Source organism: Pinus tabuliformis, chromosome 8, assembly GCF_031772625.1.
Source record: "Pinus tabuliformis cultivar Carrire ecotype Pingquan chromosome 8, CPIR1, whole genome shotgun sequence".
Classification (NCBI taxonomy): domain Eukaryota; kingdom Viridiplantae; phylum Streptophyta; class Pinopsida; order Pinales; family Pinaceae; genus Pinus; species Pinus tabuliformis.
This window is the reverse complement of record NC_142294.1, coordinates 708,065,186-708,081,688: the sequence shown is the minus strand read 5'-3', so window position 1 is coordinate 708,081,688 and position 16,503 is coordinate 708,065,186. Positions and strand designations below refer to the sequence as shown.

General features: G+C 38.1%; 1 protein-coding gene across 2 annotated transcripts in view; it reads left to right on the top strand.

Annotated features, from left to right (window-relative positions):
* LOC149237573 (mediator of RNA polymerase II transcription subunit 25-like) overlaps positions 1 to 16,503 on the top strand; it is a 387,887-nt gene that overhangs the window by 79,502 nt on the left and 291,882 nt on the right. For both annotated transcript variants that reach the window (XR_016246301.1, XM_089372701.1), the window contains exons 5-6: positions 3,385 to 3,585; positions 3,724 to 3,789. Coding sequence is in view for 1 of the 2 variants with exons in the window: in XM_089372701.1 (XP_089228827.1) it covers positions 3,385 to 3,585; positions 3,724 to 3,789 (267 nt within the window). In the remaining variant the exon portion in view is untranslated. The remainder of the gene's footprint in view (positions 1 to 3,384; positions 3,586 to 3,723; positions 3,790 to 16,503) is intronic.

The following is a 16,503-nucleotide window of genomic DNA, read 5'->3' as shown; positions in this document are numbered from 1 at the left end:
AAGTTTTCCACTGACACTGGTCGATTTGCAGGATATGATGTGATGAGAGACAGGGGGGCAAAGAACTTAGAAGCCCTATTCTTGGTGGGCAACTCATGGGGCAACAAGCCCTGCTCTACAACAATTAGCCATGAGGCTCCTTTCTCAGGTGACTTCATCCTCTTGTTGTGAGAGGAATTGGAGCACATATGGGAATTTTGTATGGTGTCAAGAAGAGCAGGCTTGAGCAGTCCAGGGCAGAGACAATGGTGTATGTGCACACCAACCTTCGTCTTATTTATAGACAGAGGGATGAGTGGTTGAAGGGAAAGACAAAGATGTGGGATGTCTTTCCTGATGATATGGGTTTGGACAACAGTGTTGAGTTGGCATTGGCCAACTTGGATCTTAATGAGCCAATGTTAGAGCTTGTCACTTTTGATGATAATGATACTGTAGAGGGTCATCCTCCACACCAACAGATGCAGAGATGACATTGGATATAGAGGAGGAGGATGTAACAAAGGAGAGCAGTGGTGACCATGATGATGAGTACAGTGATGTTGATTTTGATGATGAGGATTGATGACTCATGAGCTACCTACTGCTTTGACGTTTGTAGTTGTTTTGTATTTGATATTTCTATTTGCCATTGGCATTGCTACTACCTATGTAACAAATTTTGATTTTGATGGCTTAATGAGAAAACTACAGTATCTTGTCTTTCTCCGATTGGATCATTGATGAATATGTGTTATCATTTATGTCACAATTGTATTTGTATGCATAATGTTACTTTATACAATGTAAAACTTATATCTAGATGAAGATCAATGTTTGAATCAATGAATTTGTATCATGAATGAGAATTTGTGTAAGAAATATCTAATTTTTAATATAATAATAATAATAATAATAATAATAATAATAATATATATATATATATATATATATATATATATATATATATAACATGTCCTAACGTGTTCAGTTCCTGGGGGTCAACATGTCCGTGTCCGATACTCGAATCCTCGTGTCCTTCGTGTCTTGTGCCCCCATGTCAGGTGACTTAGGTGCTAACCAATTAATTATTCCTAAATCAAATATAATTGAAACAAACAAATTTTGTTGAAACGAGTGACAAACAATACAACATAAGCAATCTACAACTAAGTATTGGGGATTCTACTTTTATCTCGCAATTCACCATGAAAACCTTATTTTTTGACGATAGTGACATTATTTTGGGTTCGCCCTGGATGGAAACTCTGAGATCCTTCATCCGAAATATGAAGAAGTTTTTAACATTTTCCTACAGGAAGAAAAAAATAACACTACAGGACATTACATTGAAATCAAATTCAATAACACCAGAAGACATATAAGATATGTCAAAAGTAATTTTTCAAGAAGGTAAAAAAATGATACAAAATATGCAAAGGGAAGTTGACAAAATCACCACTGACAAAAATAAAGAAGTTTCTCGGCTTAAGGACCATAGTGAAAAATTACTAATGCAAATTAAAAAGCTTAAGAAGGACAATAAGTCATTTGAAAACAAGGTACAACACCTTATTGAGAAGAAAGCATAGAAATCTTCAAATGTAGAAGTTCAAGTTGAAGAGAAAGGAATGAATATGGATCCAATGGATATCACAACTCAACAAGAGGAAGACAAATCAATTGAAGAAAAACACACTCGGATGTTGCAGTTTAGATGATGAAAATTCCAAGTGAAGATTCTGTAACCAACTCAACAACATCAAAACTTGAAGTAAATCAGAATATTGCCACACACATGATAAGGGAAAGACAAACCAAAAGAACTCCTTATCTACATCCGAATCACAAGAACAAACATCTCAATCAATCTACGAATTTGTATCACTCAAGACATAAACAACAAACTTATGTTCCAAAGAATACTAAAGTTTGCACAATCCAGTCCTCTTATAACAATTCATCACAAATTTCCAGCAACCGCAAGATTCCATAGAAGATTGATTTAGGATGGTTAGATCCCTTCTCAGTTCGACTATTTTGTTTATCACTTAGAGGATCTTATCATCTTGTATCAACGAAGATGACAGATCGAAGAATTCCAAAAGATGCAAATAGATTACAAAGACAAAGAACAAATGATATGCCTTATCAGCGATAAGCTTTGAGGACAAAAATTTCTGAAGAGGAAGGCAATGTTATGAATAATATATATATATAAAATAATACAAATAATATAACTAGTAATAGTCATAAATAATGATTAATTAACTAGTGATTAGTATTGAAAAGGCATGTCTCTAAGGACATGACCAATCGTTAAAGGGTACCTTCCTAGGTATATAAGAGGGCCTCATTTGTAACATTCACATCACATTTCATATCAATTCTTTTATACACATTCAATATATATGTTTCTTATCCTCAATGAATGTCTTCATGTACCAAGTGTTCTGAAGATTATTGCAAAGTACGAACTTTGTTCGTAACACTTTCCATGTGGCCAAATCATGTTGGTGTCATCAACACATATTTTCCACACATTTGTCTTGAGCAGAAATGTATTAGTGACGATTCTTTAGAAATTCTCTATGTATAAGTTTGCAACAATGGGGGGCAATGGAGATCCCATGACAATTCCCTTTGTTCGTGTATGGTTTCTTAGAAACTGAAGCATGTTGACATTAAACATATTTTCACCAAAAGAATGGTTTCTTGGTCAGTTATGTTTTAACAATACCAATAGCTTCATCTTTAGGTACCTTTTAAAAAGAAACATGACATCAAACCTTACCAACATATCTTTTTATCCATCCCTTGATAGGATATTGCTGAAATCCAAAGGGCTTGCTTGAAAAGACAGTGATTTTGAAGTGCTTGCCCAGGTGACCACATGCTTAATTTCTCAACCATTATATGCACAGGGGATGGTCCTTCAATCACCTTGTATTTCAGAATCTCATGGTTTTATTACTTTTGGAACTTAACCTAATGATTCATGAAGAAATATATTGCATTAGTTAGGACATTTGTCTATGTATGTTGAAATTGTATGGAATAATGAGCATTTCATTTAATTTATTTGTGAACTTGGCCTAGACGGAATGCATTCTGTTCATAGTTCATTAAAGAGGAATAGTAGAGCTTGGACGTGATGGTCATCAGTACAGACTATTCTCATCAGGGGTAGATTTGAGGAGCAAATTAAAATATGTTATTTTTGTAAAATAATGCTAGATGTAAACTTAGAAGTCTTATAGGTTGGCTTTGGGCATGTGAAGATACATTTGGCATGTTTACTTTCGAGATCTCTGAAATGATTTAATTTGGCACATATACTTTGTGAAATGATTTAATTTGGCATGCTTGCTTTCTGAAGCATTGTCAATGCTTTGTTATTATCAGATGTGTTCTTCTAGCCAGGCAACAACTCAAATGTCACAGACAATACAAATGCATTGTGTGCTAGTTGCAGCATCCAATCCTTATCCTCTTCTAACATCAGTTCCTCGACCACCTGGTCATAGTATAACAACGCAGATTTCAAATGCTGAAACACAGCAGTGGCTTGCTGATGCAGAGACAGTTGCCAAGGCATTTGCTCAGGTATCTTGATGGCATAAGCTTTTTTGGGTTTCTAAACACATTTTGGTGGTACACTAGCATTATGCTTTTGCAATTTGTGAAAGCTCATTAATTATGCTAATCCTTGTGTGCGCCATCGTTGTTGAATTTTGATTTCAGTGCCTTGTTTCTCTCTCAGTCATTGCCCCGAAACAGCTTCCAACACTTAGATCGATATATAATGCGGTAAGACCTTACAAGATCAGAGTTTCTTTTTTGGTTGCCTTTAAATGATATTGCTCATCTATAATTTGCTATTAATATTGTATAGCATCTATATGTTTTGAATGTTTGCATTCAGGGGAATTTATTTGCCAATGGCAACCCATTGAAAATAAAATGTAATGCCTTTTCTAGGAACTTGTCATTTATGCAATAGCTTAACTGTAGAGACGTGCTAACATCTGGCAGTGGCAACTAATGTTGCATGATGATGCATTACTTCATTTTGGTTTTCCTGCCATTTTATCTTCTTCTTCATGGTACTGCTGTTCAAGTTTGATAACTCAATGATTGTGGATGGAATCTCTTAATCTACAAAAGGTATTGCAACTCTACTAAAGATTAGAACATGAATATTTGGTAAGTTAGCATAGCATCTAGTTTACAATGCTACCTAGGGGGAGCACTTCTCACACTTTATGTAGGTGCTAGAGACTTTGAAGAAGAACCAACTACGAGCAAATCTCAAGAAATGTGAGTTTACACAACAATTATTGGTGTATTTAAATTTTAGACTATGTGATTGTTGGAGGGGAGCTAAGGATAGATCCTACAAAGATGGAGGCCATCATGAAGTGGCTGGTGTCTACAAATAATTCTGAGGTCTGGAGTTTCATTGGGGCAACATAGTACTTGAGGAAATTCATAGTTTCGTTTTCACCAGAGGTTGCACCACTCCATAATATAACAATAAGTGGCAAGTGTTTCTAGTGGGGGAAGGGTCAATGGAAGGCCTTTGAAGAATTAGAAAAGAAAAGCAGGCCAAGCATCAGTTCTTGCATTAGCAAACTTGTAGCGACCCTTTGAATTGGAGATGGATGCGAGTGGGTATGCTATGGGAGCAGTCTTGATGTAGAAAGGAAGGCTTGTATGCTACCATTTTGAAATATTCCATAGGGCAGTTTTCAACTACCCTACCTGCGACAAGGAGCTCTATGATTTGGTGCAAGCTGTCAAGAAGTGGAAACACTATTTGATGGGTAAGGAAACCATCATCCCACTCAGATCACCAGTGACTACAGTAACTACAGGCCCCGGGTAATTTTTAATATACTAGACACTACAGGTGGATAAGATTCTTACAACAATGTTATTCAATGATCAATTATAAGAAGGGAAACATAAACAAGTTGGTTGACATGCTATCAAGGCCACCAACTGTTAGATTTCCCTGAACCCAACAATTGGTATTTAATTACGAGCAGTAACTTATTGAATAAACACACGATTAGGTTCTTAATAAAAATATTTAGTGGAAGCAATTAATGATCTGAATCACAATAATACACAGAAATTACTACCCAACAAATTAGCTCATCATTAATAAAAACTCAGAACCTACTTGGGCTCTCGCCCTAGGAGAATGGCCCTACTGAGAAAATACATATAGAAAAATCTGGATCTGATCCAACCAATCTACCTTAGATAGGTGCTCGATCTCTTTTGCATATCTAGATCTCCAACCTCTCTCCACTCCCTCAAACCTAGCACACCGCTCACTAAGATGTCGCTCGCAATCTTGTGCTGTTGTTGTGTGTCTATCTCCTCTCCTCAACCTTGCTTTTATAACTTTACATTGAGCCAAAACCCTAATATTAAAGTGATTGACAATTGAAAATAGATCTCACCTCAGTTGAGATTAATGGCTAAGATTAAAACCTACTCACGAAAGTAAATTACTTTACTTTTCTAAAGTTTTATTAGCTCAATAAGCCAACATATTAATATGTTCTTTTTCCTAAGTTAAACTTAGGCTAAGGTACATTAGCAACTTGCTCAAACTAGAGCAATTGTTCTAAGGAGATGTGGGTGACTTTTGCTCACCTAGACACAAGGCTTGTGCAAAAGTCCCTGCTCGAGCTACACCTCTTAGTGAGGGAGGTACTTCTTCAAAAAATTCCTCCACCTGGATTTGTCTCCAATCCCACCACGTTATCTGCTGCTGTAGTTTCTCCCTCTTAATTGGAACTCTTTCCTGCGACTTGCTTTGGAATTTGATCCGAAGACTTGTTTCTTCTAGTCATGCTCCTAGGAGGCTACTCTTGAGCATCCATCAATGTTAGCTCTTACCAACTAGGTCTGATAGATCTAGAAGAGGCCTCTTGCACATCTTGTAGATTAGAAGTTTGAGTCCCTGGTCTCAACTCAGTGTTCAGAGCCTCCTGTTCAATCTTTGTCACTAACATCAATCCTTGATTTTGAGAACCCTTTGGATTTGCTTATAGGTTGACCTTGCAAGTTGTACAACTTACCCTTCCCGACGCCAATCCTAACTGTTGTGTCCTGGGTAGCTCCCTCCGAACGTATGAATATTTGTCCCTTCTAGAACTCAACATCATATCCTTTGTCCTCTAGAGCTGAGACTAAGAGAAATTTCATCTTCAACTCTAGGACATATATCACTTTTGCCACCTTTAGAGATCCTATTGATTCTAGTTGGCATAACACTGTTCCAACCCCTTTCACTACATGTATGGTATGTTGAAGAAAATGTAACTAGGTTCGGTTTTCATTATGACTTGTAATTCTAATATTATGTAAAAGAAGAAACAAATTATTATTATTCCTTGAATCATGGGTTTCATGAGCAAGATGTGTTTACCATAGGTCAAAGACTTCTTCTTGATGTCTTTAGGATTTTATGTCTTAACATAAGTATTATAGAAGTCATGTTGTAAAAGATCTACGCTCCAATAACGAGTGTCACTATCCCCTTGCAAGTTGGCTAAATAAAGACAGTGATCTCCTTGTATGATACGTCGGCCTAGCTTAAGGCTCTCATGTCGGCCTAATATACCAACGTTGACCTCTATATATAAGAAGTGACGTTGCATTACACCAAGAAGACTTCGGATCATCTCTGAACAAGACAACGAAGAAGTAGTAACACAATACACAGTGAACAAAAGTGACACATATCTCAGGAAGTCTCAGTGAACTCTGTCTCTTATATATATATATATCGTAAAATCTCTCGGTGAAGTCTGGATACACATCGTATAGCCCTCGGTGAAGCTTGTATATACACCTATCATCTCTCGGTGGAAGTTTGTCCCAACATCATCAGTATAGCGAAGAATATAACGCACTGTCTCAAGACTGTGTCATAACTTATTCATAGTAAAGCGAAGAACTGTGGCAGCGGAAGAATAGAAGCCGAGGACTGTGTCAAGACAACGAAGGTATAAGGAGACCAAAATCTGAAGGAGTACAGTGAGATAAAGACAATAGACTGTGGATTGAAGGCTGAATAGTGCAGGGGATAGTGACAAGCATCTTGGAGGTAATCTTGAGTCAAATTTTGTCAAGGGTCTTTGTATTCATCAACTAAATATCTCTAAGAAGAGATTGAAGGGTTTTCCTCTCAAGAGGAGAGGTTTTGCCCTGGCTTGGAGCCAATATCTTGTGTACTTGCATTTTTGTTGATCTTCCAGTTTTGATAACAATTTGATGATTGAAGAACACACTAACATAAAGAAGTTAATTTAAGAAGACAACTCAAACATTTATCAATAGTCAATGAAGAATCATTAACATATGGATTGCCCTAGATTCTTCAACATGGTATCATAGCTATGGATCATACAGGGCATAAAGGAGATAAACTATATCATGAAGAGGCTTGTAAAGAAGTGTTCATCTTTAGCTAGCCTAATCAAGCAAAACTTCAAGACAATGTGGAATAAATTCTTCTCATCCCAAGATCTCAAAGATTCAAGGAATGAAGGACTGTTCTCAGCTCTCTCCGGAACATTTCAAGATGAAAACATATGGGTAATAGACAATGGAGCATCCAGGCATATGACTGGATATTACAAGCAACTCAAGACCATGTCCAAAGGAAAATCCTCATACTCGGTGGAGTTTGGTGACAACAAGAGCTATCCCGTCAAAGGAATTGGATCAACATCAATTGAGTTGGAAGGTGGCGGTAATATTCATCTCAACAACATCTTATATGTTGCAGGTTTGTACAAAAATCTTATTTCAGTTTCATCTCTAGAAGAAAAAGGAGATAGAGTTGCTTTTATAGATGGTAAAGTAGTGGTTTGGGCTAAAGAATCAAGCATTGGAAAAGCTAGAGTCATTGGAGTTAGAGAAGGCAGACTATACAAACTCTCATCTCCTCAAAATCAAGCACTTGTCCACATCGAGATAAGCCCATGTGAATTATAGCATAGAAGATTGGGCCATCTCCATTACAAAATTCTTCCAACTCTAAATTCCATTGTAAATGGGATTCCAAATCTTAAAGAAGAACATGAAGGAATCTGCAAAGGCTGTGCCATGGGAAAGATTGCGAAGAAACCATTTGCAAATAGTACATCTAGAGCTCAAGAGATTCTAGATCTCATTCACTCTGATGTATGTCGATCCATGTCCAAATCTCTTTGAGGTCATCTATACTATGTTACATTCATCAATGATCATTCAAGAAAAACTTGGATTTATCTACTTAAAACCAAGGATGAAGTATTCACAAAATTTCAAGAATTCAAGACGGAGGTAGAAAATCTTACAGAAAGAAAGATAAAGATCCTAAGATCAGATAATGGAGGTGAATATACTTCCAAATAATTCATTGCTTTTTGTAAGGAGGCTGGGATTAAGAGGGAGCTTATTGTTCCTTACAATCCTGAACAAAATGGAGTAGCTGAACGAAAGAATAGAGCTATAGAGGAAAGTGTCAAGGCTATGCTCCATGATCAAGATCTACCAAAATTCTTGTGGGGAGAAGCAACAAAAACTTCAGTGTATATCCAAAATAGAAGTAAAACAGGTCACTTGGCAATTACCAATGTAACTCTAGAAGAAGTCTTCATTGGGAAGAAGCCTAATATTGACCATCTCCGGATATTTGGGTGTCCAGTTTATATCCACGTTCCCAAGGACAAAAGGAAGAAGCTAGATCTTGCAAGTAAGAAGGGAATCTTTGTTGGATAAAACAACTCTTCCAAAGCCTACAGAATCTACATAAAGGAAGGACATCAAATAGAAGTAAGAAAAGATGTAATCTTTGATGAAAGCATTGCCTTCAAGAAATCCAAGGATCTCCCATCTGATTCTGATGAGGAGGATCTTCCTATTTTTGAGGAAGAAGCTACTAATGAAGGAGAAGTCTCTCATCATGAAGAAGAAGGTCCCAATGAACCAATCACTCTCCCTGAAGGAAGGAAAAGACCTAACTGGTTAACAACCACTCTTCAAGAAGCAGAAGGTCACACGACAAATCGAACTTTCAGGGAAAGCAAGAAACCAAAAAGGTACTCAGGATATGCAGCATACATATCAAAGCTCATTGAAGAAGAACCTTCTACCTTTGAAGAAGCAACCAAACATCAAGAATGGAAAGATGCAATGAATGAGGAATACCAATCTATCATGAAGAATGGAGTTTGGGAAATTGTCCCAAGACCAGATAACAAATCAGTGGTAACCTCTAAATGGTTATATAAAATCAAGCACGCTGCAGATGGAAGCATTGACAAACTCAAGGCAAGATTCGTGGCTCGAGGCTTCTCTCAGGAAGAAGGCATTGATTATGAAGAAACCTTTGCTCCCACAACAAGGTACACCATGATCCGATCTTTGATATCTCTGGTAGCATCCATGGGATGGAAGGTACATCAAATGGATGTCAAAACAACATTTCTGAATGGTACCATAGATGAAGAAGTCTACATAGAACAACCATTGGGGTATGAATTAAAGGATAAAAAGAATCATGTTTGCAGATTAAAGAAGGCACTCTATGGCCTCAAGCAAGCTCCTAGGGCATGGTATGCCAGAATGGATGCATACTTGCAAAGATTGGGTTTCAGAAAAAGCACGATAGATCGAAACCTTTACATCAGAATAGAAAATGATGAACCTGTCATAATTCTCCTATATGTAGATGATCTTGTAATAACCAAAATCGAAGAGAGAATTCAGGAATGTAAGAAATTGCTGGTAGATGAATTTGATATGAAGGATTTAGGACTCATGCACTACTATTCGAGTCTAGAAGTATGGCAAGAACCGAATGAAATTTACCGAGGACAAAGGAAGTATGTGATCGAACTACTAAAGAAATTTGATATGATGGAATGCAAACCCATCACTACTCCGATGATCACAAACTTGAAAATGCTGAGAAACTTTGAATCCAGTCTAGTAAATCCTACTAAGTATAGACAACTAATAGGCTCTCTGATGTATCTAGTAAATACTCGGCCAGGCATATGTTTTGCAGTAAACATTCTTAGTCAATTTCAAATAGAGTCGAAACATGATCATTGGATAGCTGCAAAACACATACTGAGATATCTGCAAGGAACCATCCATTATTTCCTAAAGTTTGAAAAGGGAAGAAGCATCAATCTAGAAGGATTCACTGATTCCGACTGGGGTGGCAGCGAGAAGGATGGAAGAACCACTACAGGAGGATGTTTTAGCTTAGGATCCTCTATGGTCTCTTGGTTGAGCAAAAAGCAAGAGACAGGGGCCTTAAGTAGCGTTGAAGCCGAGTACGTTGCAACCTATGAAGTAAGCAAGGAAGCGGTTTGATTAAGAAATATGTTATCTGATTTGTTTGCAGGACTGCTGGACCCTACCGTAATACATTGTGATAATACCAGCTGTATAAGACTATCTGAGGACCTGATATTTCATGGGAAAACAAAGCACACAAACAACAAATACCACTACATTCGAAAATTGGTACAAGTTGGTGTGTTGACGCTGGAGTATATCCCCACCGATGATCAAACTGCTGACATTCTGACGAAATCTCTTCCCAAGAAGAAGCTTATGTATTTTAGAAATAAGCTTTGATTGGTTGACATATCTTCCCTAGCTGAGAGGGGGAGATAGACACATCATTCTTGTCCTCATTTTTGAAGAAAGAATGGAGGATTGAATAATCATCTGGCATCCGATACTCTTTGAGGATGTGTAGGGCATCTAAGATAAGAGTAGGCAAGAGGACCGATATTCTTTGAGGGCTGGGGATCCAAGATAAGAATAATCCTAGAAGGTCATACTCAGTGAACACTCGCGTGGGTATGTACCTTGAGAGACAATGATGAAGGTGTCTACCATTATTGGTCTCGCCAACATTGTGCTCTGATCTATTAATAGATAGAGCTGTTAGTCAAGGCCTTGCTATGTGACAATGTTGGTTATAATGATGCTATACAGATGGATTACTAGTCCGACTCTTTTTATGAGATCTCTTTAGTGTTGAATAGCCTTGTACCATTTAATGAATACCTCCCTAGTTAAGAGGGAGTGTTGAAGAAAATGTAACTAGGTTCGGTTCTCATTATGACTTGTAATTGTAATATTATGTAAAAGAAGAAACAAACTATTGTTATTCCTTGCATCATGGGTTTCATGAGCAAGATGTGTTTACCATAGGTCAAAGACGACTTCTTGATGTCATTAGGATTTTATGTCTTAACATAAGTATTATAGAAGTCATGTTGTCAAAGATCTACGCTCCAATAATGAATGTCACTATCCCCTTGCAAGTCGGCTAAATAAAGATAGTGATCTCCTTGTATGATACGCCGACCTAGCTTAAGGCTCTCATGTCGGCCTAATATACCAATGTTGACCTCTATATATAAGAAGTGACGTTGCATTAAACTAAGAAGACTTCAGATCACCTTTGAACAAGACAAAGAAGAAGTAGTAACACAATGCACAGTGAACAAAAGTGACACATATCTTAGGAAGTCTCGGTGAAGTCTGTCTCTTATAAATATATCGGAAAATCTTTCGGTGACGTCTGGATACACATCGTATAGCTCTCGGTGAAGTAACTTATTCATATTAAAGCGAAGAACTATGGCAACTGAGGAAGAGAAGCCGAGGACTGTGACAAGACAACAAAGGTATAAGGAGACTGAAATCGGAAGGAGTATAGTGACATAAAGTCCACTGTGGATTGAAGGCCGAATAGTGCAGGGGATAGTGACAAGCATCTTGGAGGTAATCTTGAGTCAAATTTTGTCAAGGGTCTTGGTATTCATCAACTAAATATCTATAAGAAGAGATTGAAGGGTTTTCCTATCAAGAGGAGAGGTTTTGCCTTGGCTTGGAGCCAATGTCTTGTGTACTTGCATTTTTGTTGATCTTCCAGTTTTGATAACAGTTTGATGATTGAAGAACACACTAACATAAAGAAGTTAATTTAAGAAGACAACTCAAACAGTTATCAATAGTCAGTGAAGAATCATTGACATATGGATTTCCCTAGATTCTTCAACATGGTACTCATACCAGATTTCACCTGCATGCCTGAATCCGTCTTTGAAACATTAATGAACACTTCCCTCATTCCCGTCATATTGTGAGATGCTCTACTATCTATGGACCATGCATCATTGTCCACAAACCAAGCAATTCTAACACTATTGCCAAAAAGACAAGTAACCACTAATGAGAACTCCTCAAATTTGGTGCAAAATCTTCAATCTCAGCTGATGCTACAACTTGTGCTTTCCCTTTGTCTTTCTTTTTGTTTGGACACTGGCTCAAGGTATTGGCTTGTGATATGCAAAACACTTTGCTCATGTCCTTCTTCTTCCCATCTTGAGAGGATCCTCCCTCTTCTTTGTTTAGTTTGGAAGCTCCCTTTCCCTTTCTTAAATGACTTGAAAGAGCAATGTTCTCCTCATCCCTTTCACCTTTTACCTGGTTACCATGAAGACCCTCCTCGTGAGTCTCCTCCTGGGTGAAGTCATCCCGTAACCATGTCTCTTTTAACGAAGGTACCCCACTGTTCTGTGAACCCGTTCAGAGTTGTTCTTACTAGTTTTGAGTCAGACACTTTCTCCCCGTCTATAACAAGCTCATCTCGTACTTAAGATATTTTGGTGACATACGAAGAAACTGTTTCATTCTTGAACATCTTTGTGCCATTGAGTTTCTTAATGCCATTTTCCAATTTTGGTTGTTGCTTTGGTGTAATTTGGTCAATGCCTCCCACATTTCTCTGACTATTTTATTCTAGATATATGAGGAATAATGTTATCCTTCACTTCATCTAGGATAATTCTCCTGGCTTTCATGTCCTAGTTATTATGGGAAGCCAAAAGTGTTGCATTAGTAGGAGGGATTTGAGTTTGTGATGCAAACTCCCAAATCTTCTTCTCCTCTAACACCAATGCAATCCTCTCCTTCTAGATGTTGTAGTTGGATAACCCATCCAAGCGATCTTCGAACCTGAGATTGGTTTTCATCCTTTTCCAACAGATTAAGCCTTGCAAAAAACAATTTGATGAAGAAGAAAACTACGTTCCTCCTCATGCTGTGCTGTCCCTGTCAACTTGTAACTATTTTGGCTTCGACTTCCTCCTGGTTGGTTGCGGCCTCCATCTTGTTAGTTTTAGTAGCTCAAACAAGTGTTTTAATTGTTAATTTTTCTTAGGGCTATATTGTTCTTTGCTTCGATAATTGCATTTCTTCATTAACACATTACATTCACCCCATTACATCATAACATTATTCAGATTTACATCATTATTCAACAACATATGCAACTATATAGAAAGAACAATATCATCATCATCAATGCAGCGGAACATAAAGGAATAATAGAAGAAAAGCATTCACACATAGAGACACCAGGATTGGTTGGAGACCAGAGCAAAACCCATTATGGGGAAAACCCTTTCAAATTCTTTTTCTTATTAGATTGTCATCAAATGATTCAACAAAAGAGAGTACAATGATCCATATCTTCATCTATGCAACTAACCAACAAAAACAACTACAACATCCATAAATGAACCCAACTAATATTATACTAAAAAATATGATTTTGAAGTCTGTAATGAATTGTCATTGTTTGTAGTCAACTGCCGAACCCTGCGGTCACTGAGCGAAATCTTCAGACAACTGAGATTTCATCTTTTAGGTCCCGGTCGCACGAAGGAGGTGTCATTCGAGCGACTATAGCTTCCTAGTCGCTCCCGTAGGCTTTGTTACCCACCATTTTGTGGGTGATATCCCTAGGAGATTTTTTTTTCTTCTCCAAGATGGTCCTCAACTGAAAACCAACATCCCCTTGCAGCCACTAACTAGCTCGTTGCGCCATTTCTCTACCACCTAAGCCAAGCATGTGGTGCCGCACCCATCTGTCATGATCGTATGTTTGAAGGTGGGCCTCCCGAACATAAAGGTATGCCTTGTGATTTGGTAATTGAGTATTGTAGTTTGCTTATCATGGATACTTCTAGGCATGGATTAGTGGGGGGATTCGGCAAAAAGAATGGGTTGGATATGTACTCTTGTCCTTGACACCTCTTTTGGATATGAACCTTGGACCCTAGTCCCATGGGATCTCTTTTACTGACCTTAGGGCTTTATGGATGGTACTACATGGGAAACTCCGATTTTAGTTGGGTGGTCCCACTCCCTCATCCCCATATATCACTCCCATTCCACTCATTATAACCCCATTCATCATTTCTCTCACCTAGGTCCACGTTCCTCCACTGGTTCCACATAGGGTTAGCTTTCCCCTTCCCCTTGCCCACACCTTGGGTCGGGCCTAGAATGATGCCCTGGAGGTTGATGCAACTGAAAAGAAAAGTAAAAGCATAATTGGCCACATTCAACAGGAAGATGTACCACAAAATGCAAAAGATGGATGGGACAAACACATTTAGCACGTGGGAAAAAGCTAATGCATGAGATCTACCCCATCGTCATGGCCATCACCCTGGTTCCTATAGGCCCTAGATGAGCCTTCTTTATCTTGCAGGAACCCATGATTATCCCAAACCCTAGTAGGCAATGAACTGCCCTACCTTAAAGCATGTATCCACTGCTATATCTTATACATCACGCTCTTATCCCTTGAGCCCCGAGCAATTAATTAAAGAAAAATCATAAAAGGAAAAAGGCATATAAAGAAGGGTGGAAAATTCAAGGCCGGGGCACCTAATGTGTTGAAAATAGTGTAACTAGGTTCGGTCTTCATTATGTCAAGTTTTTGCATTAATGTATTTTTGTATTAAAAGAATTATTTTTGCTCTAATTAAGAGCTCAAGACAAATCATGTAAAAATGAAGACAATCATGTATTATTTATGTAAATGAAATGAATGTAAGTCCTTCTAGATCATCAAAGAAATACTCAAATGTGTACCCACAGATTTACTCAAGAAAACCGCTCAAAGGAAGACTATGGAAGCCTTCTAGATTCACGTCGGCCAAACTAATTAATCAAAGTGACATGTCGGCCTAATCTAGGCTCACGTCGGCTCAATGGATGAGAGGGAAAGCCTATATATAGGCTATGTTTGGCTCCTCCTAAAATGCAATTCATTCCATCTCTCTCACGAAGAAGAGCAACAACATTAAGGTCGAAGAAAGGAAGGGTAGCCGCAGCAAGTGAGGAAGTCTGTCCCCTCATGCGAAGTCACCAACGAGCCTGCTCCTCCTCACGACATTCAGATCTGGGTTAGGGTCTTGCATTACTTAACTGTATGGTTGGTTTGAAGGGCTGTTATAGCCGCAAATACAAGAAGGAGATTGCTGTTGAAAGGTGCGAGGGTATCGTAGGGCTAGGAGAGCCCTAACTCCATTTTCGCATATACATTCGTTCTGAAATCAAAGGCTTCTACCCTCGCTGTGTTGGACAGTCAACATTGTTACCTTTTGAAGTCTTGTAGACAAGCCCTAATCATCACTCTAGCAACGTATGAGGCATCTACATGTAATGCGAGGATAGATCGAGGCTGGAAGAGCCTATTCGAATTGTTTGGTGCAGACTGTCATGCTCATTCATTGCAGAATTGTACAGTATGATTGGGTACACATTTTGAGGTATTGTCATTTGATGTTGAAGGCATTTCTGAGTCAATGTTTGGGTCATGTAACTTCTCAATAAAGATTCTATAAGAAAGAGTTCAAAGGGTTTTTCCTCTCAGATTTTGGAGAGGTTTTTGCCCTGGCATGGTGCCAATATCTTGTGTACTTGTGCATGATTGATTTTCTTGTTTTGATAGCTGGTTGATGATAACACTACATGTTAATAATATCAATCAAATCTGAAGAAAATAATATATCAAGCAGTTATCATAGTAAAGAGAAATAGAACAATTGTATTGCCCTTAATTTCTCAACATCATGTACCACGATTGCTCCCTCCTATACATTATATACCCAAGTGTGGGCTTCCCTATTATTAGTTACCCTTCTACCCCAGCATTGGCCCAGGGCTGCCCCTTTAATTCCCTACTCCATTCATCTCTTTATCACATGCCACCACCCTTTAAAGGATGTACCTTGGACACACTATCCCCTTTAAAAGTAGAAACCACCTAATAGGTGTTGAAGAAAGTGTAACTAGGTTTGGTCTTCATAAATGTAATTTTGATATTTGTACTTGTAAAAGAAAAGAATTATTATTTTGTCATTATCAAGAATGGGTTTCTTGCCCATTTGATAGGTCAAGCACATGTTTAAGTGCTTCTAGGAAAGTCAAAGAGTCAATGTAATTTTTGAAGACCCATGTGGGCATGTTACACTATGTAACCTATGTAATTATGTCAAAGATATGTGTCAAAGGTGATCCTCCAAAGCACAAGGACAAGTCTCCTCTTCAAGTCGGCTCAAAGAATGAATTTTGGTGCACTTGAAGTCAAGTCGGCCCAAATAGGAGGGACAATCTCCTATATAT